General features: G+C 45.1%; 1 protein-coding gene across 10 annotated transcripts in view; it reads right to left on the bottom strand.

Annotated features, from left to right (window-relative positions):
* Positions 1-3,802: 3,802 nt before the first annotated feature.
* ADGRB1 (adhesion G protein-coupled receptor B1) overlaps positions 3,803-26,181 on the bottom strand; it is a 276,988-nt gene continuing 254,609 nt past the window's right edge. For 8 of the 10 annotated variants that reach the window (XM_085053675.1, XM_085053680.1, XM_085053673.1 and 5 more), the window contains 5 exons: positions 25,517-25,571; positions 21,284-21,960; positions 20,558-20,593; positions 19,836-19,940; positions 3,803-6,560 (listed from right to left, as the gene is read on the bottom strand). In XM_085053675.1, the coding sequence (XP_084909801.1) occupies positions 6,363-6,560; positions 19,836-19,940; positions 20,558-20,593; positions 21,284-21,960; positions 25,517-25,571 (1,071 nt within the window). In that variant the 3' untranslated portion in view covers positions 3,803-6,362. The remainder of the gene's footprint in view (positions 6,561-19,835; positions 19,941-20,557; positions 20,594-21,283; positions 21,961-25,516; positions 25,572-26,181) is intronic. The other 2 variants (XM_085053676.1, XM_085053682.1) reach the window with 1 other exon arrangement.

Raw genomic sequence — 26,181 nt, 5'->3', positions numbered from 1 at the left:
TACTGAAAATAGATCTGAGTGAACAAGCACCTGGAGATGTCTTCCACATGGATCCTTGAGGAATCTGACTTTTCTTGCTACGAGTGGGTTGGGGAAACTATGAATGTAAAAGACCCAGTAGTCTTCTCTTCTCTTCTCTTCTCTTCTCTTCTCTTCTCTTCTCTTCTCTTCTCTTCTCTTCTCTTCTCTTTTCTCTTTTCTCTTTTCTCTTTTCTCTTTTCTCTTTTCTCTTTTCTCTTTTCTCTTTTCTCTTTTCTCTTTTCTCTTTTCTCTTTTCTCTTTTCTCTTTTCTCTTTTCTCTTTTCTCTTTTCTCTTTTCTCTTTTCTCTTTTCTCTTCTCGTTTGGCAGCAGATATTCACCTCAGGCCTTAATTCATCTTGGACACACCTCAGACAGGAGCTACAGTGAGCCCAAGCATTCCCCTGAGCCACAAAAGAGAGAGATTGCAGCGAAAAACCTTGTGAAGTGTCCAAAATCTCCCAGGAATATTGTCTCACTCCACATGGACCTTTTCCTGTGTGGGCAGCTGTAGTGAAGGGGTGATTCAGATCACTGAGAGGACCATTGTAAAAGGTATCAGCAAAAGTGGGGTTAATGTGATGTTGTAAAAAAAAAGTTTAGTTGTTATTTAATATATGGAAGAAATGTAGAAAGGAAAATTGAGTTGGAATCAAACAAGAAGGATTTGCATAGAGAGATCTGAGACACAAAAGGGTAAAGAGACTTTCCCATGAGTCACAAATTTCAGAGTGGCTAAATCTTGTTGTCTAAACTCCTGATGGAGCTAAGGTGCAGCTAGGCCCAATATTAATCTCAGACTTGGACAATGGTTTAGGCCAAATGGAATTTTCCACACAAAGTTTATGATAATTAATACTGAGTGCCTGCATAGGTTGGTAATGTGACATTATTATTAATTCAGCTTGATATCAGCAACTCATTGAAGATCTGCCATGAGTAAAGATCTGTCCACCTGGGACAAGGAAGGATCTCTCAATCAGGAATCTCAAACCCTGAGGGTGTTTCTGCTCCAGGGGAGACTCACCTGTCCATGTGGAGAGTCCAGTTGGAATTCTGGGACAGTTGGAATGCAGGGACAACTCCAAGAGGACTCATCCAAAGATCCAATGTTGGGAAAAGGTCTCTCTGCCTTGAGGAGCAACCTTGAGAGGCATCCCAGCTCCAGAGGAGGAGAGAACAGCCATGACAGCTCATAGAGGGCTCATTTAGGTGTCATATTTATGGAATAAGTACCTGGTTCAGAGCCAAATTGCATCAAATGTAAATGTAGGAATAAAACTCCTTGTCCCCACAAGTTTCTTTGCTCCCTGATAAATGAGCCTTGGAAAAGCCACCTGCTATTCATGCTTTGATCAGTGTTCCAAGCTCATGTGCATCGATGCTCACTGTGTCACTCTTCTCCTTTTCAGTTTTCCTGGAGGAATTCTTGGCCTGGATACATCTCAGGTTCCACCTCTGTTGTGTTCTGGAACAAACTACTGCTGCTTTGGTTAAGGGGTTGAGTGAATCCAGAGCAGCCCAGGTAAAATACTTTGCATTTCTTCCATTTTCAGATTCTTCACAATTTTCCAGCACAGCCACCTTTTCCCAGTGTAGCAACCAAGACATTGTATTTCTTGTGTGTGAAATGTACCATTTATCCACATCCACAGCATTGCTCTGCTTCCCTCTGTGTGAGATGATGATGAATTTAGAGAATGGGTTGGGTTGGAAGGGACCTTAAGGATAACCTCATTCCAACCCCTGCCAAGGGACATCTTCCACTATCCCAGGCTGCTCCAAGCTCCATCCAACCTTTGAACACTTCCAGGGATGGGGCAGCCACAGCTTCTTTGGGTAACATGTGCCAGGGCTTCACCACCCTCACAGGGAACAATTTCTTCCAAATATCTAATCTTAACCTCCCCTCTTTTAGTTTAAAACCATTCCCTTTGTCCTTCTCCTCATTCTTCTAAGCTCATTTTAAATACTGGAGGGTGCAATGAGGTGTCCCCAGGTGTACAGGGGTTCTTTATTTTTTAGGACTAGAGCCTGAAGTGGCTTTATGCAGAATCACAGGGACACAGGACAGTTCAGGGGGACCTCAGGAATTTCTCTCCAAGCTGAACTATCCGGTGACCCTCCCTTGCAGCTCCACTACATAATAACCAAAATCACACTGATCTCCTGCATCCACCACCTCTGGCAGTGCTGTTATCAACAACCCCATGGCAGAGTGAGGAGAAGTGCTCCCTCATTCCAGCCTCCTTTGGTGGGAAGCAGCAGGACTTCCTGATCCATCCTCATGCCAGTGATCCAAGGTTTGGGCTCTCTTGCTCTCCCAGGCCATCACCTCATGAGGTGTCTGGTGGTATTTCCTTTCTGGCTGCTAAAGCTACACAATAATTGAATTCTTCCAGTTGGAAAAGACTTCTAAAATCACCAACTCCAACCTAGCACTGCCAAGTCCACCAAGGATTATGGAGTAGGAGATGTAGGGTGAGAAAGACTTCCATAGGAAGGATGGAGAAGGCTTGGGACTCACCATGGAGTGCTGCTGACTGAAGAAATGTTGGATCATGGCTCAGGGAAGGGGGAAATGAGATGAGAGCCTCCAGGCAGCCCTACAGGTCTGCAGTCATTCCAGGAGTTTCAGGACAAATTATTTCAGAGAGGCCAAGGTAAGTCATTACATCTGAGGACTTCCTGGGCCATGATGGCTTTAGATGAAGGCTCTGGACAGCAGCAGTCCTGGAACCCTTTTCCCCAAGCTTTAGGCCTCCTGTAGTTCTGCCTGTAATCCTAAAATCTAAGAGGTGATGGAGCAGAGTCAGGGAGATAAAAACACTTTTTTTTCCAGAAGATTTTAGCCATTCAAGGATAAGCACCAAGCAAGTGAATAATTTGTTGCTCAATTAATTTCTTGTCACCTTTTATGAGTGATATCCTTAAACCCCTGTGTACTGAGCTGAGCTCCTGCTCAGAGTCTCCCTGGCCATGCAGCAGTTGCCAGGGAAATCCAGGTGAGTTTGAGTCTTCCAATACCTGATGGGGAGACCACAAAAAATGCAGAGGTACTTCTTACAAGGGCATTGAGGGATTGGACAAGGGGGGAATGTTTTAAAGATGAAGCAGGGTAGATTTAGACAGGGAATTAGGAAGAAATTCTTCCCTATGAAGGTGGGGAAGCCCTGGGGTGGAATACCCATAGAAGCTGTGGCTGCCCCATCCCTGGAAGTGTCCAAGGCCAGGTTGGATGGGGCTTAGAGCAACCTGGGATAGTGGAAGATGTCCCTGTCCATGGCAGGGGGATGGAATGAGATGATCTTTCAGGTCCCTTCCAGCCCAAACCATTCTGGAATTCCATTATTAGCTTTTCCATGTGGGCAGGGTGGAATCAGCATTACCATGGCCCCACTGGAAACTTTAACCTCACATTCCTGCCCTGTGCCAGAAATGCTGCCAGACCCGTGTTAAATCTCAGCCCTTCACATCCCACGATATTGGGAAGGAGGCACCAGGCCGTGGGTTTGAGAAACCTAAATAAAAACAAGCTGCACTGCACATAAAAGGGGTTTCCTCATGTCCTGCAAATGTATAAAAACTCATGGTATGTATTTTTAGAGGTACAAAGAAGGTACAAAGCTGAAATTCGGGCAAATTCAGCCCCATGTTGTGACTCTCCCAGAGTTGAGAGCCCAGGTGGTAACTATGGGGCCAAGAGAGGTTTCCCAGCCCCCAGGAGTGATGCAAAGCACACGTGGGGCACAGGCAGGGGCGCTTTTAAAAAGCAGACAGGGCTGGAGTTTCCACCTCTTTTATTAGAAATAAGACACATTCATTTTGTGCTCTGAAAACTGTACAGAAGGGAAAAAAAAGTGTTGAAGAACATGGAGAGGCAGGAGGGGAAGGCATGGAAGGAGGGCAGGGCGTGGGAAAACAGGATTAACCAGAGGAGCTGAGCAGAGAAAGTTGAATACCAACAGTTCTTAAACAAACATTTATCTCTGTAATTACATAACATCGTTAATGTCCTGCAAAGGAGTGAATGGGTGAGCAGGGAAGGTTGGAGTGAAGAGGGCAGGCTTGGGTGGGGGAAGAAAAAAAAAAGAGAAAAGAATTAAAACACAGTAGAAAGATATCTGTATGCTAAAATTCATAATGTGTAATTATAATAATTACAATATCATACAACCCGGCGTCTGAGGGAGGCCTTTGTGCTTTCCTGTTTCATAGAATAAGCTAAAATTGAACAATTATATCACAGTTTTATGAGTAACCACTTTCCCTGTTTTTTAACTATTTGGATTTATTTAAGTCTTCATTCTCATCCTTCACATCCTACAAATGGCAAAATAAATTCCACAGTCCTTGGAGATCACCCAGGTGGCCCAAGGGGAAGTCAAAGCAGAGATGTTGTCACATCAAGCAACATCTCCCCGTGGGGGAAGCACAGCTGGGGGCAGTGATTGCTTTGCATTTTGTACCCATTGGTCATTTTACCCTAAAAATGTGGGGTTTGGTATTTTTTTATTTAAGGGAGACCCAAGCACAGTAATAATTCAGACCCTGTTCAAACTTTGCTGCTGTCTGGCACAATCTGGCTGCTCACAACCAGAGGTTTGTCTCCACCCATCTCCAAAACTGGGAGAGTTGTTTCCAAACATCAGACAGACAGTGCTAGGAATGCTAAAAATAATAGAAAAAATAAAGTCTTTGTGTCATGTCAGTCCTATATTTTTTAATGATAAGAGTATTGCACAACATTTTTGGGGTGAAATGGAGATACCTCATTTCTTGTAAATAACCTTGATAAGTGTTTCATGAAAAAAAATTTGAAATAGGTTTTTTTTCATGGTGAAATGAAAAGACATTTTATGATGAGGAATGTCCTACCCTCCTGATCAGCTCCACCTCTTCGCTCTTGTAGGACCACAAACCTGCTGCTGGCTCTGGGCAGAGGGGAACAAGGAGAAGAGCCAGCGAGGGGAAAATACCCAAAACCCCGACTGAATAAAGCCAAACAAAACATTGCAAGCCAGCAGGAAGGGGCTGTGTGTTCCCACCATCCCAAACTTTCCACGGAGCAACTTGCCTTCCACCTTCAGCAGGTGGCATCCTCACCCCATGCCTGCGCAGTCCTACGGCACGGAAAGGCATTCAAAATGACAAGAGCCAAAGAAAAGAAAGGTCTCGGGTTTCAAGTTCTCTTTTTATTGAAGAAAAGAAAAGAAGAAGGAAAAAAATAGATTATTTTGTTTTTGTTTTTTTTTTTGTTTTTGTCTGTTTGTTTGTTTCCAAGTGGACGTTATTCATGTTGTCAGTTTGTCTCAATGTCCTAAGGCAACGTCTCTGTTTACCAATGTCTCCAGGTACAGCGGCAGATCTGTCTTTCCCTCTTTCTCTCTCTGCCTTCCAGGGAGGGGCAGCTTGGAATAAATCTGAGTCCGAAAGCAAGGACAAATAACAGAACCAAAAAAAAAACCCAAATAAAAATAAAAATAAAAGGATGAGGCCAAGGGGACCTTTGCAAGGCCCGTGCTGAGTTTATCTATTTAACAGTCAACGACAACGACCTACATTCTTCTTGTTGGTCTTGTTTTCTACCACCTTCCACCCTCTCCCTGGAGATGGGGCGAGCAGGATTTGGAGATGATCCTTTCCTCCCACGCAGGAGCTCCGCCAGGGAGGGATGAGAGGAGGAATCCCCACCTCACCTCTCCACCTGAGCCGCAGGTGATGCCACCATGTCCCCCTCCTCGGGGACCTGCTGCCAGGCCGTGGTGTGGCACCCAGGAGTGGCAATGTCCTCTTGGCCACCGCTTGGCGTGTCCCATCTCCTTCCTCCTCGGATGAGCTAGTGAGGGAGAGGCGGGGGAGCGAGGGATGCCACCGCGGGTGTCCCCTCTCGATGTCCCCAAACAACTCCGATCTTCTGGGCCCTCTGTGGTGGCTGCTGGTCCTTCCACACCTCCCTGTGGTGGAGCAGGAAGGCTCCTGGTGTGTGGCAGCAACCTGAGAGCATCTGAGCAGGGCTTGTCCCCTGCAGCTCCTCCCCACCCTCCTCCTCCTCCTCCTCCTCCTCCTCGCTCTCTTCCAGGCTCACTCCTCCAGTCCTGCCTGGGAAAGCTCGTGTTGTCCTGAACCTACAGCTACTATACTCTATAAAGTAATATTTCCCCCCTCTCTGCTGAGAACAATACAAAAGTTTCTCCATCTTACCAAAGGTTTCAAAAGAAACCAAACACTTCTCTTGCTCGGTTCCGATTTAAATTAATCATTTCTTTAAAATGTGGGGTTTTTTTGTTTTGTTTTGTTTGTTTTCCGGAAAAAAAAAAAGTCCTTTTTCTTCCTTTTCTGCTCAGACCTCTGTCTGAAGGTCAATAATGTCTTGTCCCACCAAGGGGATGGTGGCTCCTGTTTTCTCCCACTCTACAGTTTTTAGTTCTAGGGGAGACTGTGCCACAGGTTCGATGTCCTTTTTAACCCATGATGGTGGGGACTGGACTTTCCTGATGCCTTCCCAGGGTCTCTTGTTTGGTGTCTGCTGTTTTTCTTGCTGCAGGAGGAGGAAAGTGTAAGAAAGGAGAGAGAGAAAAAAAGAAAGATTAGTACCAATGTGAGGAATACCATGATTTTACCTTGCCTTGTATCAACAAATACTTTTTTCTGCGCAGATTCTCATCCAAAATAAAGTGGGGTATCAGTGAAAATGACACTTGGTGTACAAATTATCTATTTTCAGGAAGGAAATGCCTTTCTTTCTACTGCCACCTCCATCACTTAAAGGCTGGATATTTCAGCTTTCAGCTGAGGTTTTTGCTATTGAAAAACTAAGTGTGGTTTTGAGAATTCCACAGATGTAGCGACAGGACAGGGAGGAATGGCTTTAAGCTGATGGAAGGTGGATTTAGATTGGATATTGGGAAGAAATTCTTCCCTGTGAGGGCAGTGAGGCCCTGGAACAGTTTGCCCAGAAAAACTGTGGCTGCCCCACCCCTGGAAGTGTTGAAGGCCAGGCTGGACAGGGCTTGGAGCAACCTGGCAGAGTGGAAATTGTCCCTGCCCATGGCAGGGGGTGGAACTGTAGGTCTTTAAGGTCTCCTCCAACCCAACCCACTCTTTCAAATCCAGATTAAAATCAGGTCGTTTTGAACACACAATTGCATTTGATGCACATTCCTTATGCAGCACAGCTATTTATAGACTCTTTAATTGCAGCAAAACCTGCTCCCTGTTCCGCCAGGGAACCAAATCTGTGCTGCTGGATGAGCTGCAGCTCAGTTCTGAGGCTCAAAACATTTCCATCAACTCCACATCAAGCCTTGGAGGCTTTATTGACCCAGTCTCCCACCAGCATCCCACCATGGATATCGATCCAGAAAATCTTTTTCCATGGTTTTGCTGATATGCACCAAGACAAGGCTCTGGGGAGAGCTGGGGGGCTGGAAAATGGGTTTGTGCTTCAGTGGGTATGGAAAGGAAAGGTTTTAAAGGCTTTGCTCCACTCAACTTCTCCCCTCCAAGCACCAGTGGTGCTTTTCACAATTAATTATCCCCACAAAAACAGCACTGGGCAAGAAAAGGCTTCCCTGGCTTCACAGAGCCCTTTTGAGCCACCTGCCAAAGGAGAACGGGGAAGGGTGGGAGGAAATCAGCTTGTGGAGGATGACAATGAGGAAGGAAATCTGTGGAGAAGGTGAGGAGCATGCAGGGGACACACAGCCCAGGATGTGTCACAGCTCGATGCTGTCACCAAAATGCATTGACTGAGGGGAGATGAAACCACACAGAGACTGTGCAGTCACATCTGTACTCCAGGATGCTGCTGAGATCATTGTAGCTCCCTAGGAAACCTAAATTCCCATCTGCTGCAGGCTCATCCAGCAACCTCAGCTTCTCATTTTGTCCTTTCCTAAGACGTTTTTGTAAGGCTGTTGTTTTTCCCAGCTCCACACTGCAATGCTGACAGGAAAGCTGCTGTGGAATTGTCCCTACAGGGGCAGCTTTCATTGGATCACCCAAGCCATGGATTCTGCTTGTCCAAAATTTAATGTAAGAATAAGATGTGCCTGAAGTTGGTCTTTTACCCCAAAACGCCCAGGGAGAAGGCTCTGGGTGAGAGCATTTGGTGGTTAGATGATGATGAATGTACAAACCAGGTACAACATCTCAAAATGAAGTGAAAACATTCTTAAATTACTTTCATTCAAAGGGAGAAAAATAAGTTTTTTAGTCCTTTTTATAAAGAGAAGTCTGGGGTTTTTTTTAATCAGGTTTAATAAAGGAAAGGATGTAAAACACTCAATTTCTTTAAATCTGCAACTGAGGTTTTCATTAAACTCTGCAATACAGGGCTTTGCTTATGCTGCTGCTATTATTCTTGCTTTATTCCATGATATAACATGACAGTGATTAATATCAGCAGGGCAGAAGAGGTGCTAAAATTCTTGACTTATTCAATTATCTTTTTTGGAACTTATTTTAGAACCACTGCAACTAAAAACTGGAATCTATTTAACTCTTGAGTGGGTCTTAAGGAGACAAGTTGGAAGTTTCCTGAAGGGAAATTTCCACCCACAGTGTTTTTTGGAGACCATCAGTCTGCCTGGAAAGATGCAGCAGGAAGAAATACAGAGACAAAAGCACACAGAGAGCAAAAACTGGAATGAAATTAAGTTTCCCAAAAGGTGAAAAAAAACATTGGTTAGGACAGATTTTTTTCATTGAAATAACATTTTTTCTCCCATAACTGCTTTATTGCCACAAGTTTTCAAAGCTGCTGATGTCTGCAGCTGTACTAGAGAGCAGCAGAAGTGATCTTATGCATGAAGTTCATAAATAATTTGATTTTTCCCCTCAAACGAAAGCCCTTTCTTTTGCTGGCATTATTTATGGCCACCTTCAGCATCAGGTTCTATCCCCAGCCAATCCCTGCTTTAACAATCTCTCCATCTGCCACTCTCCTGACCTTCAGCCTCTCCTTCATGCTGGGAGGATGCTCCCAGATCTGATCATGCACCCTGAACGTGATCAGCAAACCTCAGAGCCCTCCTTGTCATGGGCTGGCGAGCAAGAGCAGCTGAGAATCCATGTAGGGAACAGAAATTAAGGGAAAAAAAAAACCAAAATCAAACAATGATGAGCTCACATCTACAGCAGTGGCCTCAGATCAGCCCTGTCACTGGGGAACAACACCTAAGGGTGATAACCGTTATGCAAAACCTAGACATTCAGTGTTGTGAGTTATTAAGAAGAGAATAAATAAGAAAGGGAGAGAGAATGAAACAGAAAATGTTATTATGGCAGTGCACAGCTCCAGTCTGCACCTGCATGTTGAATATTCTGGGCACTCCGTGGGCTTCCTGAGAGAAGGATAAAGGAAAAATGACAAAGGTGGCCAATTTCCAGCCATGGATAAAGTTATAGAGAATGTTCTGTGGGAGGAAAGAGCAAAGGCTACCACCTTTAGGCCTGAAAGGAGATTATGGCTGGATGTGGATGAGATCTGTGAAGCTCTTGGAGGTTTGTGGATGGCAGGAGTGGAATGCTGAGGGTGGGGACTGGGAAAATCTGTTCCAACAAAGGAACTCCAGAGCAGCAAGGAGTGAACCCCAGGATCTGTTCCTGCACACAGGAAATCCCCAGAGCAGCTCTCCACAGCTCTCTGTTCATCCTGAAACTTCCAAACTCATGAAAAGCACATGGAAACATTCCCAAAATCAGCATCCATTTGGTGCTATGCAGTGAAGTGACACCACTCTGTGTCTGGGGTCACTGAGCACCAACCCCTGAAGTCTTGGGGATCTTCCTGAAGATTCATCACCACAGCCTCATCCTTTTCTTTTTCCAAGCTCCTTTTTTACTCTGCCATGGAGAGGAGGCAGAAACTGGTCTTGGGTTTGACCCCACATGGTTTCCATCATTCTTATCAGTGTGCTGTGTTATCTACCTGTGACTGCAGCAAGCTCAGTGACTCCCAAAATGTTTATTTGCAGTTAGAAGACGAAAAAGAGCTCTGGAAAATGAGGAAATGAAGGAAGGAGACTTGATTTTAGTTTTCCATTTCTCAGAAAATAATTAAGACTTCTCTGGTGATGCAGTGAAGGAAGTGCTGGCTCAGTGGTGGCTGCAGAAGGACTCGGTGCCCACTGGGATTTCTGAGCAGGTTAATCAGCCTGGCAGAGCTCTGGGAAGGATGCTGGGATACAAAAGAAAATCTCCTCTTGGCACAAAACACCCTGGGAATCAGTAGCAGGCTCCTGGGAACAGCTCCCCTTTTCTTTCCCTCCATATGGAAAAAAAGGTTTTATGGGGTCTTGGCCACTCGAGCAGCACACAGAAACAGCCCCAACCCTGGCATTTCCCTCCAGCTCCACTGTGGGGTCTTAGCAATCCCTGCAGACAGGAGGGAAAACTGAGCTGTGCATAGAAAAGAAAGAAAAAACCTGGAGAGAGGGATGTGTAATCCGGCTGGAAAAGGCGCTGGGGTTGGCTCAGGTCCTGGCGCCGTGGAGACAGCCAGAAGTGTCCCCAGCCAGGGGCTGAAAGCACCAGGGGCTGCTCTGCCAGCAATTCCCAGGGACAGAGCCATCACTCTGGCCTGACAGAGCCCAGGAGCTTCTGGGGGAGAGGGAAATGTTTGTCAGTCCCTGCTTGGTGCCAGGATGATGAGGAAAAAAAAGGGGTGGGAAAGGAGGGAGCATTAAGACTCAGAGCTGGGAAAAAACAGCTGCAAACTGGAGGTGTTCATCATCCTGGTGGCATTGGGAGTCTCCTTCATCCAGCTGTGATTTCATTTTGGCTGCAGGTTTTTACCGCAGAGGGAGAGGATTTGGGATAAAGGATAGTTAGGATGCAATGCCAACAAAACTCCCAAAACTCTGACAGAGGCAAAGTGCATGGAGATAATCCACACATCCTTCTGCTCAAGATGGTCCTGGAAGACTGCAAAGAGTCACCTGGGCTGGACTCGTGGTGGATATGGGAATGTGATGGCGGTGAGGAGGTACCTCCCTACCCTGGGCTCTTCAGAGAATCATCATAAAATCCCAGAATGGTTTGGGTTGGAAGAGACCTGAAAGCTCATCTCATTCCACCCCCCTGCCACGGCCAGGGACACTTTCCACTATTGCAGGCTGCTTCAAGCCCTGTCCAACCTGATCTTGAACTCTTCCAGAGATGGGGCAGCCACAGCTTCTCTGGGAATTCTATTCTAAGGCCTCTCCACCCTCACAGGGGATAATTCCTTCTCAATATCCAATCCAACACTGCTCTCTGTCAGTTTGAAGCCGTTCCTCATTGTCCTGGCACTCCAAACCTCTGTCCAACATTCCTCTCTAGCTCTCTTGGAGCCCCTTTAGGAATTGGAAAGGGCTCTAAGGTCTCCCTGGAGGCTTTTCTTCTCCAGGCTGAACAATTCCAATTCTCCCAGCCTTTCCCCACAGCAGAGCTGCTCCATCCCCCTGATATCTTGGTGCTCCAACAGGTCCATGTCCTTCCTGTGCTAGGACCCCAGAGTTGGACAAAAGGCCATGAAATGCTCAGGCTGCTCAAGCTGCACCTCCCTGGGTTTGTTTTGTGGGGGCTTTGTTTAGATTTTTTCCCGTTTTTTAATTCCCAGTTTTTATGGTTACCCCGAATAACCTGAAAAGCAATTCAGGGCTTCCCACTGAGCACTGGGTGATAACTCCCCTGGAATCAGCCATTCCCATGCTGTTTTCCTTGCCTCTGGTGTCAGCTTGAAGGATATTTCATGACCCAAATGGTTTCTCCCCATGACACTGATGACTGGAGGACCAAGATGAAGTTATTCAGAGCGTAGAGCAGGGAATTTGAAAGATAAATGTGGCTCACGCTCGTCTAATCCATCTTCAGATCAATGTCGATGAAAAGTGATTAGAAAATGGGAAAGCTGTCTTGTTTCTTTAGAGAATGATAAATTTTCCTTTCCCTCTTGGAAACAAATAGCTGCAGTTCTTTCATTTTATGCTACTGAACTACAAAGATTATGCTTTTTCCTTTTTTTTTTTCATTTAGGAGAAAAGCAAAATAAAAGGGACCGGCTGACTTGGTTCAGAATTTCATTAAATTAAATTGCAAAAAAAAAAAAGTCAAAATAATTTGTGATTTTAACTTGGAAATCACTTAGGAAACTTGAAATACCCAGCATTTGCTGGGCTGTAAAAATCTGTCTTCTGCTTCTGTATTCTCTGAAGTTCATCCAGCCTGAAGGGGTGGCTGTGAGACAAATTCTAGCGAGGCCACAGTGCTGAAGGTGAACAGGCTCTGGATCAAGGAGGTCTTTTATTGACTCCTGAAAAGCCTGAAGGCTGCACAGAAAGCCTGTGGTCCCACCAGCATGAGGAACAGGCAGTTTTCCAGGGTGTCCTTGCTGTTAATCCAGCTGGTCCAATCCCAATCTTTTTTGGGACGATGCTTATGATCTGTGAAGAGCCCACCTGGAGGACTGAATTCCCTAAAATGCTGAAAACATTTAAGGCTACTCTGTGCCTCACAGGGGATTCAGGAGGGGACCAAGAGCACCCAAAGCATGATTTTTCATAGAGTCTTTTATTTAGACTCTATAAAGAATTATTTAGACTTCAGAGTATAAAAAAGCAGGAGTTTCCATGTGCTGATAGCCACTGCCTGGTGTTGGAGCAGAGGACACAGGAAACAGGAGGTTTCCCTGGGACAAATTTTATCCCTTAATTCTTGGGAAAAAATAATTGGATGATCTACAGGAGGAGGTGAACTTCTGATTGATGGTACATTTGGGTACCTGGGAGCTGGCAGATGGTTTATGGCTGACTGAATTAAGATTTGACGTCATTTTCATAACAGAATTTATTGCGGTAATTATCAGACTTTATGCAGAGCTCCTCCCTGTAAAAGCTGCATTAATTGGTTTGTTAAAATTTGCCTTTAAGCAGTGCAGAGAGGATTAAAGATGTGGCACAGAGACACCATTCCTGTAAGTGGAGCTTCCCTTGCAGAGGGACACACAGGAGGAGAGCACAGCTTCCCAATTTTCCAATTCCTGCGGCAGAATTGGAATTTTCCAATTCCCCTAGCAGAGCACACCAGGGAGACACAGCCCTGAGTGGGGATCAATATTCATAGAATTATAGAATCAGGGAGTGGTTTGGGTTGGAAGAGACATTAAAGGCCATCTCATGCCACCCCCCTGCCATGGACAGGGACATCTTCCACTACCCCAGGTTGCTCCAAGCTCAATCCAAGCTGGCCTTGGACACTTCCAGGAATGGGGCAGCCACAGCTTCTCTGAGCCTCACCACCCTCATAGGGAAGAATTTGTTCCTAATATCCATCTAAACCTGCCCTCTGTCATCTTAAAACCTTGTGCTGTGACTCCATGCCCACTCCATGGTCCTTTTTTCTCACCGACATTCCACCAGCACTCCAAAACAAGTGCTGGTGGAATGGACAAATGTCCAGATATTCAAAGAGGAAAGCTAAGAAAAATCTCATTTTGAGAAAAGAAAGTGAGGAATCAAGATAGAAACTGCCTAGAATGAAATAAGGAAAAGGCAGAAGAAACTTCACACCTTTTTACAGTGGGATTTGGAGGAGGTGCTTTTCAGGACCAACAGAGATTTGGGGCTGGATTTGAGAGTTGAGGTTTTTTCCCAGAGAAGCTGTGGATTCCAAATTCCTGGAAGGGTTCAAGGCCAGGTTGGATGGAGCTTGAAGCAACCTGGGACAGTGGAAGGTGTTCCTGCCCATGGCAGGGGTTGGGATGAGATGATCTTTCAGATCCCTTCCAACCCAAACCATTCAGTGATTCTATAAGTTATAATCTGAGTCCAGGTCCTGCATGTGAACTCCAGGACAGGAGCCAAAGCAAAAGCCATTCCAGCTGCAGGGTGCTGAACGTAGCAAGGAGCTCATCAACCAGGAGAAAATCCGAGGAATTTGCAGAGCTCTGTCCAGTGCTGACCTCAGCACAAGCAAAGAGCTGCTGCTCAAAATGAATGCAAAGCCAAGTGCTGGCAAGAAAAGAGGGATATGGATGTGATTCCAGCTTTTCTAATGGAGCTGGATCAAAGGACTCCTGTTGAGGGCGAAGGCAGGAACATCAATTCCATGGTATCAAAGCAAAGCTTGCCTTTTTTAAAGCCTACAAAACCACAGACCCCTCTCAATGTCCAGCCCAAGCACTGGAATTTCTTTAGCAATTAACTCCCAGTGTTGGAGATGTCAAACCCTGAGGATACAGATCTGCCCAGCAAAAATATTTCCTGTGTAGTACAAAGCAGCTTGAAAGTAGCCCCTACCCTGTTTTAATGTGAAGAACTCTCAGCTACAAGAATTCAGACCTTGGTAACTGAGTGTATTTAGGAGGAAACAGGGAAAGAAATTGCCTGGTGGAGCCTGCAGTCTGCCAGGCAAAGGTCAGGCTTTGAAAGGGAGAAACAAACTTGAGGCAAGGTTTCCAACAATGGGATTTTTTCTTTTTTTTGGTAGCAACTGGGGAGGTGAAGAACAAGTCAAAGTGATGGGAGTGATTAGGAAGGAAGAACTCTGAGTCAGTACCAAGCTAACATTCCACTATACATCCATTTGGGCAGCAAAATATCCCTTAAAGCTGCTATAAAGAGAGATCTACAATCCAGGTGAAAGCCACTCACTGTTTATTGCAGCCTTAAAAATGAGGGTTTGGTGCATCCCAGACACCAAGAGAGCTTTAAATTTTAATCAGGATGCCTGGTGTGGGTGGCTGGGTATTTTGATGCAAATCCTGCTGTGGTTGTCTCCAAGTCTTTGGTTCCTTTCATGCTTCCTGGTTGCAAATCAGCTGTCAAGGGGATAAATATTCAACACACACAGCTCATTTGGTTTTCTGCTCAGGGACTACAGCAGCTTCCAGTTTGGTCTGGGATTTCATGGAAGGGCAGCAGTGTGAAACCTCCACAGGTTTGGGAGGAGGGTGAGCACAGCAAACCAGCTGCTCCTGAGATGCTGTTTTTAGATTCTTCGGTCTCTTCAGGTGGATAGAGAAAATCTGTCCCAAATTTCAGCATTAACAGGAGAAAAAAAGTACTGGCTACAACACTGAAACTTCCTTCTGAGTAAGGAAAAAAGTAATCTCCTCCTTCCTTGCCTCATCTGAAGTTGAAGATTGCAAGGGAGAAAATATTTACCAGAGAATATCCAGAGTTGGAAGGGACTTGCCAGGTTCATGGTAAGGTCACACAGAAACCTGTCAGTGCCTTAAAAACCTGACTTTTCAACTTGCAGTCATCAGATCTTGCTGGATGTCGTCCTGCTCCTATCTTAATTCCCTAGCATGGAAAAATTAACTTTGGGAATTAGTGTCTACATCCCTGATTGGTCCACACAGCCAAAAATCAGAATGGTTTGGGTTAGAAGGGACCTGAAAGATCATCTCATTCCAAACCCTGCCATGGGCAGGGACACCTTCCACTATCCCAGGTTGCTCCAACCCCCATCCAACCTGGCCTGGAACAATTCCAGGGATGAGGCAGCCACAGCTTCTCTGGGAATTCCATTCCAGGGCCTCACTACCCTCAAAAGGAAGAATGTTTTCCTAATATCCCATCTAAATCTTCCTCCTTCAGCTTGGAGCCATTTTGAGTGTGCCCACATTTCTCTGCTGCAGGGATGAGGTGGCCAAAGCTTGAACACCCCCTGGATATGATTTTAACATGGACAATGTGATTTCAATCAGGAATAGCTGAGGGTGCTTCCAGTGGGAGCATTTTATATTGAGGTACAGATATAACAAACTATATGTCACATGGAATAGATTTTATGTAATAAACTGGGAAAATATGGAAAAATCCGTGTCTATTCCTCAAGGAAGGGCAATTCTTTACTATTGTACTCCGAGGCTCAACTTATTTCAGCATTAGGAATTTGCTTCGGTTTCCAGCAAAATAATTATAGCAAACATTCCTGGGAATGCCTGGAATAGGAACAAGATTCAGACCTGCCTGCATTCCAGGAAATACCCTGGTTCCCAGAATTGCCTACCTCTGACTTACCAGCCCCACTCATTAGGGAGCTGATGGCAGTGGGGATCTAATCCCAGTGGGATTTGGGTTAGGACTCCTGGGTTGATGGAAAAGGCAAATTCATCCCCAAAACTGCCTCCACCTTAAAATTCCCTACAAGTCCCTGGAAAGAGGTTGTATCCAGGTGGGGATCAGTCTATTTTCCCAGGTAGTAAGTGACTGGGCAAGAGGGAAATATCCACAAGTTGTGCCAGGTGAGATTTAGGTTGGATATTAGGAAGAATTTCTTCACTGAAAGCGCTGACAAGAATTGGAACACATTTCCCAGGGCAGTGGTGGAGTTACATTCTGGGAGGAATTTTTAGCTGTGCCACTTGGGGACACAATTTAGTGGTGGGTTAATGGTTGGACCTGATGATCTTAGAGGTCTTTTTCAACCTTAATAATTCTTAATGACCTTAATGAGTCCCTGATTATATTTCCAGATTTGCCAGTAACTACTCTGAGACTGTGAGCAAAGGAGATTTCTCCTTATCTTCCAAGTGTACACAGCACTAACACTTATCCCAAACTTCCTTGTGCCAGGATACTTAAAAAGGAGGAACACCTGTGCTTCTACAAACCTTTGTGTCTTGGCTGAAAACCCCTCAAAAAAGGGGGTTATAAAAATCAGATTTCACCCCTGAAGCTGGAGAAATTCTCAACAGTAAATAGACGTGATGGTTGAATTTCCAACCCCTCTTCCTAAAGAGACAGAAGATCTGTTCCTTCATCCCATTCTTCTGTTGGGTGTTTCCTTTATATCTGACAATTTAGGAGTTCAAGTGAGAGGAGCTGTGTGTTTAATGTGGTTACTTATTCCTAATAATCCCTAATAATTCCTAATAATAATTAGGAATTCCTAATTATTCCTAATTATTCCTAATTCCTAATAATAATTCCTAAGAATCCCCACAGGATGTCTGTCCTATGCAGACATTTAGTTCCAGTTTCAACAGCACTTTTCTGACCTTGGAGTTGAAGGAAGAGAGAGGAACAGCAAGAAGATTAGGAAAAGCGTCATATCTTGGAAAGGACTGAGGACAATGGGACATCCTGCCAGGAGAGGCTGGGAAAATGCCAGGCTTGGAGAGAGACTTGGGAGCTTAACTTTGTGGTTGTTTATTTAAAAGGGAAATCAGAGACAACAGCATTGCAGGCAGATGGACCAGAGAGCCAGGAAATATCCCTTCTGCTCTGGGATGAAAAAGGGTTTGGGGTATTCCAGGATGACCCTGTTGATGCCCACAAGGCAAGCATTTTTCTGTTGGGGAAGGGATGTGTTGGGATTCATGTCATGGAAAGGGCTGGGATTGGTCCAGGGTGCTCTTCAAGGCAAATGAAAGACTTACACTAAGGTTTGTTTTATCACTGCCACCAGAAGAAACACTCCATCGTTTTATAACCTAAACACACATAAAAGAGAAAACATTCTTTTGTTGATACTTTAATCCCTGTTATCTGCTCTTTGCCATCTCAGGGCGAGCTGGAGATGTTGCCTGAGTTCCAGCAGGGTCTTCAGCAGCAAATGGGAGAAAAAAGGGGGAAAAAACCCTATTTATTTGACTTTGCACTGCTTTGGATGTTTTTTAAACCAATACCCAATCCTGATCTTCACAAGCTCCCCTTCTCCTGTTACATCCGAGGGAAAAATTTGAACTTGAAAAAGATTCTGTCAATATGCAAAAGCCACCTTCAGAGCCTCCTTCAGCAGCTCAGAGCTCTTTGATGCTGACAGCAGCAACTTTAATTCTACATAGATGCATCTCTGAAATGCTAAAACCTTCCCAATCTATAAACCTCCCCTGCAAATAGACCACAGATTAGCTTTTGCGGGGATTTAAGCATCTTTGGGTTTTACAGCTGCGTCATACTTAAATAATTGCCAAAAAAAAGCAGAGAGGTGACAGTGAGACACACTGGGATTTTGGGTTCTTTGATCTGAACCTGTTAGATCCACTGCCCCTCTGTTACACTGGACAGCCCATAATGACACCTTGCCACATGCAATAAAAGTAGGATTTGCTGGGATAACATCACGGATTTCAGCAAAGGAATGCAGTGAGGTCACAACACAGACCAAAGGCTCTGTAGTGTTTGCTTTCCCTCAAAAAACCCCAAATTTTTGTTCAGTCACCCTCTGAGTTCTGCTCTTGCTTCCAAGGGAGTCCCATCAAAATAAGTGCAGTGGGGTACATTTGCCACATTGCAGGAGACACTGAATCCTGGATCTCTCTTAGGATCATGGAATCATTAAGGTTGGAAAAGACCTCCAAGATCACTGATCCAACTGTTAACCCAGCACTGCCAAGGCCACCACTAAACCATGTCTCCAAGTGCCACATCTCCATGGGTTTTTGAACACTTCCAGGGATGGTCACTCCACCACTTCCCTGGGCAGGCTGTTCCGAGGCTTGGTCACCCTTTCAGTGAGGAAATTTTTCCAGATATCCAACATGAATCTCTCCTGGTGCAACTGGAGCTGATTCCTCTTGTTCTATCACTTTTCACCAGTGAGAAAACACCAATCCCCTCCTGGCTCCACCCTCCTGTCAGGGAGTTGAGGAGAGCAAGAAGGTCCCCCCAGAACCTCCTTTTCTCCAGGCTGAGTCCCCCCAGCTCCCTCAGACTCTTCCCCATCTCTGTGGCTCTTCTCTCTCCAGAACCTCAATGTCTTTCTTCTTGTGAGGGACTTTGATTACAAATAACCAAGAATTGTTATCATTATCTCACCTTGTTAGTCTCCTGAGTGCAGGGAACCCCAGATTTAATTTCTCACTGCCAACCTGGCTCTGCCACTTGTTTTTCCCTTCAGCTGGAGCTGACAGAATTCCTTGCACCTTTCAGTCCTTGCCCAGCTGGCTGAGACACGTGGAAGGTGCCATCTGCCTGCTCTTCCTTACTTTATTATCCAGAACACCACACAGCCTCCTGATATCTGTTTTCAGTCCCAGATCTCTGCATCCCAGAGAGGCTGAAAGTTCCTTCCTTAAGTCTGTCTCCTTTAAAGTCCCCTTTTCCCTGGAACTTTGCTCCATGTGTATCACAGGATCACAGAATGGTTTGGGTTAAAAAAGACCATAAAAATCATCCAGTTCCACCCCCTGCCATGGGCAGGGGACACCTTCCACTATCCCAGGTTGCTCCAAGCCATGTCCAACCTGGACTTGGACACTTCCAGGGATGGGGCAGCCACAGCCAACCTGTGCCAGAGCCTCCCCACTCTCACAGGGAAGAATTTTTTTCCAATATTTAATCTAACCCTACTTTTTTTTAGGTTCAAGCCCTCACACCTTGCTGGTTGTCGTGATCCTGTCACTACCTGACCTTGTCAAAGTCCCTCTCCAGCAGTAGGGACTGAAAGGCCACAATAAGGTCAACATGGAGCCTTCTCTTCTCCAGGCTGAACAACCCAAATTTTCTCTGCCTTTCCTCATAGGACAGATGCTCCAGACCTCCAGGCACCTTCATATCCTAAATATCCCACCACTGCCACCTTGGCCTCTTCCTCATCCCCAAAAGGGAGGGGAGATGCTTCCTGCTTTACCCTCTTTCTGCCCTCTCCACTTTCCACCCAGACTTCCCAATGGTCAATCCAATTTCCAGTTCCTACCACAGAGTGGATGGAAGGGCACAATGGGATGACCTGGAAGGGAATGCAAAGAACAGACACAGGGAAGACAACACCATGGACAGAAAATCAAAGAAAAGTTTTCAGGGAGTGCTCCTAAATTTTCCTGCTGTTTTCCATGCTCCTGCTGACACCAGAGGGCTTCTGGAAGTGTCTGACTAACCTTGCTGTCCGTTGTTGGAGATTCCTTCTCCTTCTCTGCGTGCTGGAGTTTTCTGTTCAGGTCCTGGAACATGTCTTGGTGACGTTTTCTTGTGTGCATGATTTTCTGGAGTAAACACAAAGGACCACAGGTCAGCAAACCCCGTTCATTAGGAACACATCTCCCACCAGAGTTATGTTATTAAATCCCAGCTCTGTCTTCCTGCAGGTGCCTAAAATACCTTCAGCATTTACTGGGGACCCAGAGTAGATTTGGCTTTATTTTCATGGTGAGATGGTGGGAGAAAGTGGAAATTACTAATTTTTGATCTTGTAATTACCCTAAACTTGCAACCATCGAATCTTTATGCTGCAGAATTTCAGCTTGACTGTCAGTATCTGAGGAAGGTTTGCTGTCCTTTAACTGATACCTGACCCCATGCCCAGCCTGTCCTCAGCCTGCCACCTTTGTAAATGTGTTCAGAGCTCACCCAAAAATGTAGAATTTGGGTAATTTCATTAGAAACTGTTCCACAATCACATTTTCTTTTTAATCTGACCTGTCTGCATTTCACTTCTACCTTCTGCTGCCCAGAAGGAGAAGCAGGGCAATTTCTAGAAGGACTTTCCTTTCCGTAAAAGAGCAGGATTAATATGGAATTTCTGTGCTCTGCTAAAGGTGAGATAATTGGAGAGGGTGGCTCAAAAAATTTAGGACCAACACTGAGAAAGGGATGTACTCACCTCAAAATCTAGCTCTGCGTACCGGGATTTCCGCCTCTGGGTATTTGGGAAAGAAAGAGATGGGTGAAGGTTAGTGAAGGGTTGAAACAACAACAGAGAAGATAAAACAGGCAGAGTCCTTCTCCTTTTCCTTCTTCCTACACCTTGTATGTGTTTCTCTGGCTCTTCATGATGGGAAATGCCAAATATTCAGAATTTTTGAATCACAGAATGGTTTGGATTGGAAGGGACCTAAAAGATCATCCAGTTCCAACTTTCTGCCATGGGCAGGGACACATTGCACTAGACCAGGCTGCTCCAAGCCCTGCCCAACCTGGGTTTTCTCATCTCTATCATGACTGAAACCATCAAAGTGCGAAATAGAGGCAGAGGACAAATGGAGAAAAGCTAAGGCAGGCCCTATGCCTGACATTAAAATGAACAGTAATTTCATTTGACAAAATTAACAATTTTTGACAAATTAACAATTTTCTCTGACTTTGCAGCACCTGTGGGGCTAAAGAGAGTTGATCCAACAATGGAATGCATCTGTGGAAGTTGTGAGAAATTTTAAACAACACATTCCAAAATAATATGACACAACAGTGGTTCCTCATGGTAACGACACTGGCACTGCATCCTGGGCTTCATTTTCCCTAAATTCTTCTTTTCCAACCCCTGGAATGGGCAGATTGAGGGCAGAACACCCCCCTGGGCTGAGAACAATGCAGCAATTCCCACACTCACCTCCAAGGAGCTCATGGAGAGGGTGGAGACCGTCTCGCTCTTGGACACCACACCCGAATTCCCCGAGTCACCCGCGTCACACAGGCTGTTGGGGATCTGTGACTCGTTGGAGATGTTCTGTGGAGCCAGCTGCTGCTGCTGCTGGATCATGGAGGAACCCTGCACCTCACTGCACGCCATGCCCACCGGCTCCCGCGGTGGACTCTTGACCACAAAGCCAGGGTCGGTGGCCATGCTGAGGTGGATGAGCCGCGTCTGAGGCATCTGGTCAATGTTGATGCTGTATTTGCTCTCATCTTTGGGTTTGGCCCTCAAGGTGGACGTGTTGGTGGGCAGGATGACGTAGCTGGTGTCCAGGGTCTGCTCCTGCGCCCGGGAGAGCTCCGAGTCCAACTTCTTGAAGATGTCCCCGTCGCAGATGTAGATGGATTTCGGCGGTTGGTTCTTGTCCTTCTTCAGGGTGAGGGAGTGGTTGCTGAACTCGTTCAGGTTGATGGCGCCCAGGTAGTGTGGGGAGCCCTGAAGGTGCATCTTGGAGACGTTGGCTGGAAGACTGTTGAAGTTGGATGAGCCTTTCTGGTGGTTGAGTTTCAATTTTTCCTCATCCGGCAGCGATGGGCGCTTCAGGGTCCCTGTGATGGTCGAGGTTCTGCACGCGGTGATGTCTTTGTTCAGCACTGGGGAGACAGAGAAGTGTGCTCAGCATGTCACCTGGGGTTTTGGTGACACAAAGACACCTCCCACAGTCACATCCTGCCAGTACCTCTCCCAGAGAGGCACAACAGTGTTTAACACTAGTTGTATTTTTAAAATCCACGATTACTGAAGGCAAAAGTAAAGGTAAGGAGGAAAAAAAAATTCCTTTTTTTGAGACAGCTCTCTGTGAGGTGAATTTTCCAATGTAACCATGGCCAAAAGTCCCATCTACGCCAACATATTGGAAAAAATACATTGAAAAACATTTTATATATTTAGTACATCTAGTGTATGCATATACATATATATACATACGAAATCTATATATTATTAACCTGTGGAGTAGAATTCTTTAAAATAAAAGGTTGCTTTCATGTAAAACCATTATTTTAATTCAGAAAATAGCTGAATACATCATTATCAATGATTTCGTAGAGTCATCAACTGGCATAGGTTGGAAGAGACCTCAGAAGATCATCGAGTTCCAACTTCCTTCAAATTTTATATTTTTTATTAACTCACTAAAATGCTTCTTTTCCCTTAACAGTTTCAGTGTTAATAAATTGGTATTTTGAAATAAACCATATTTTGTTATGAATTTCAGACTGCTCTCCAAAAGATCTTACATTCCAGCAATTACAGCAAGCCTTTGTGAGAGCTCATTATTTAGCAATTTGCAATTTCTCTTCAGGAAAGCAAGTGGTGACAGGAATGTTCCTTAAAAAAAAAGAGGAAAACTTTGAAAAGAGGAGGAAGTGAGCATGTCATAAAGGACTCTTGGATACTCATTCTCACACAACACCATCCACCATAAAAAGAAAAAAAAAAAGAAAAAAGAAAAAAAAATCCGCTCCTTTTCTAGGAACAACAATCTATTGCTCAGCTGACTTCAAACTGTAACAAAGATCTGGGGAAAATAATGATCTCTCCCCAAAAGGAAAATCAGAAAATCATGGAAATCAGACTGTGGGACAAATTGTTGTGGGGACTACTTACCCAGGATTTCAGCACAGGAAAAAAGAAATAAATACATGTTCCCCTTTCACCCATCTCAGGGGGAAATAAAAAAATAGGTAAATGAATTTTTTTAGGACCAGGGAGAAGGATTTTTGGGGTAACCTGACATTATTCAACTGCTCCACCTGGAACAGAGATGGGACATGAAAATCCCATGGCACTGAGGACTACAGAGCAGGCAAGGCAGGATGAGCAGGACACCAAGGAGAAGAAAAAGAACTTTTCAAAATCTTTTAAAGCTAAAAACTCTGGATGCAACCACAACAGCCAGGATCATCCTGGCATCGCTGGGATAAATCAGAGCAAGTCAAACCCTTCACCTGGGAGTCCCAGCAAGGTTTATTGATACAGGCTCTTCTCCATGCTCACAGCAGCTGCAGGGAATAGGTTTGGAGAGGTTTCCACTTGGCAATCTCCAAGCATGGAGTGGAGTGAGCTTTCAACACCAAGCCCTGGACTAAATCCTACCAGGGGATCTAGGTGAGGGGGTTATGAGTGGTATCAGCCACACCTCCAATCCATCAGAACAGGGGAGATGGTCTCTCCAGGAGAAATAATGGCCAAAAAGCACTGGACAAGTGCCTGGTTTTTATTTTTCAATATGCAGAGTGCATGGGATGATGCATCATTCCGAAAGGTCGCTGAAATGAGGTTTATTATTAATTCCTTATCTTGGCACAATCTAATAGCACTTTATGAGAGGAGGAGAATCTCTCCAGGCAGACCCCAACAAACAAATTGTAGAGCTGGATGCTGCCAAAGGAGGGAAAACTTAGCGTGTTGGCAAGGTGCTGATCCAGGGGCTGCTGCCCTGAAATCACGTGAAACAAATCAGCTCCTCCCTCTCCTCTGGGAAACTTGATTTGGGATTAAGAGGTGTGGAAGCAGATTGAGAAAATCTCCTTTAAAGCACAAATACGGGGTCTGTTGTGGTTTGAAGCTGACTCTGTGCCTGGTGAATACTCACTGAGCATCTCCTCGACTCAGACCTGGCCTCACACACACATTTTTCACACGTGATTTTTTTGGGACTGAGATATTCGGTGTCAAAAGAGAATGAGGGAGACAAATGAGAAGAGGCAGACAGCTAGAAATTAGATTAGAGAGTGTGAGACAGAGAAACAGAAAGAAAAAAATTGGACAGGCCTTGAAAAGAGATAAATGGACAGAAAGAGACCATGAAATAAGATATCACAGGGGTAAGTGAGATAAATATACTGTGACTGTGATAAGCACAGGGAGAGGGAGTGAGGCAGAGAGAAGGACAGGAAAAGATAAATAAGATATAGATAGATATTAGACAGATAAATGATAGTGACAGTGACAGACAATACACAGAAACACAGTGACAAGGACAAATGTTGACAGATAAAAATACATAAATAACAGGTACAGCAAGACAGACAGCTGAGGACAGAGATAAATAAGTGATTGCGAGACAGAATGAAAGAGATGAATTATAGATAAATACATTAGAAGCAGATAAATAAATGATAGATGAGATAAAGAAAAAGATAAATGAAAAGGACAGGTAGGTGTTTATAGAAAGAGAGAGAGGAGGAGAGAAAGAAAAAAGGCAGGGCAGGGCAAGAAGGGGAGGAGGAAGGAAGACAAGGAAAAAGGAAAGATGGAAGGAAAAAAAGGAAGATTACTAAAAAGACAGACAGAGAGAGAGAAGCTTTGCCAAAGTGGTAACTGGAGTGTGCTGTCCTTGGCTTGGGAAGATCCTGGTTTGGAAGATATGAATTCTATGCAAGTTCCAAGCAAGCTGGTATTTCTCTTGCTTGGCAGAGGAGAAGTCTGGGAGGGCAAACCAAAGCTCAATGTCTCCAAAGGGTAAGAAAAATAACCTCAGCCAAAAGGTCAGGCATGCCAGGACCAGGAGAGGACGAGACCTGCAGAGAGGAACAGGCAGCCAGGGAGAATCCAGGCAGCACAGACACCCCTGGGATTACTGGGAAAAGGAGCTCTCAACTCATGCACATCGTCGGGATCCAAAGGAACCTGTGTGACAAACACACAGCAGAAAGGAGCAGGAAGAGGAGGAGAGACCTGACCACTTCCAAGCTTCCCAGAAGAGTGCTTGGAGCCAGGTGGAGTAGTGGGAAGGCTTTCCAGATTCCAGACTTTCTACAAAGAAACCTTTCCTGAGCACAGAGCTGCCTGAGTTTGGTGTGACCACACCTGGGCAGGAGTTGCTGGAACAAAGAAGGATCACAGCAGGAAGAGATGAATCCCATCTCTTCTTCCTTGATGCTCTTCTCTGCCATCGTGTTGCAAGGCAAAAAACAACACCTCAGAGGCATGGATTGATCTAAATTAAAAAGCCAAAAGAGCTACAGGAAAATAGAAAAAGCAAAGGGAGAATTGGGGGTGTTGCTTTCTTTTGGCCAGGGTTGAGAGCAAGGGCAAACCCACAGGAGGACATGCAAGGCACCGAGACACACACAAAGGAAATAAAAAAGGAGGGAAAAAATGGCCTAGTTCAATCCCCAAACCAGGTCACTTGCTGATTCTCACCTGTGATGTGCTCACCTGATCTACAAGCCATGTCCACGTCCTTCTCGAAATCGGTCTGAAAGACAGAGAACACAGAGGATGTGGTCAAAAGGAGGCAGTGGAGGGCAGAAAGCCATTTGGAAAATGCAGAACCCCCACTTTAATTAGTGAGGTGGGCACAGCCATTGCCTGAAGAGTGGAGGAGAGAGGTTTTGTTTGGATTTTGAAACATGGACAACTTTTTTCCACCTGTTGTCTTTTGAATTTTATCACTGATAAAGCTGCAACATTGCTTTTCAGCTGGGGTTCATCTGCTCATCCATTCACACATTCCTGGGCTGCAGATTCAGATATCCCCCTGGAACACGTTTATGCACACTTCTAATAAAACAGGGAACAGATTCCTGGCCCAAACTGTCCTGCATATATCACTCCACACACAATTTTTAAGTGGATTCCCCTGCACTTGTTAAAGAGATGTGGGGATCCTGCTGGGAACGTTCCATCCCCACTGGGCTTTCTTGTGATCTGTCACCAAGCCACATGGAGTGGGAACAAGTCTCTGCTTCTGAAACTCTTAACATATAAAATCAATGGCTCCTGCAGGCACAAAGGCTGAATAACTTTTTCAAGTGGTCTGCACAGCCAAAGGGAACTCCTTTCTTCTCCCAGTAGGAGTTAATCCT

The sequence above is a fragment of the Lichenostomus cassidix genome, chromosome 2 (assembly GCF_008360975.1).
Source record: "Lichenostomus cassidix isolate B80296 chromosome 2, HeHo_3.0, whole genome shotgun sequence".
NCBI classification, from domain to species: Eukaryota; Metazoa; Chordata; class Aves; order Passeriformes; family Meliphagidae; genus Lichenostomus; species Lichenostomus cassidix.
Note: the sequence above shows the minus strand (reverse complement) of the source record. Positions and strands in the feature narration are given on the sequence as shown.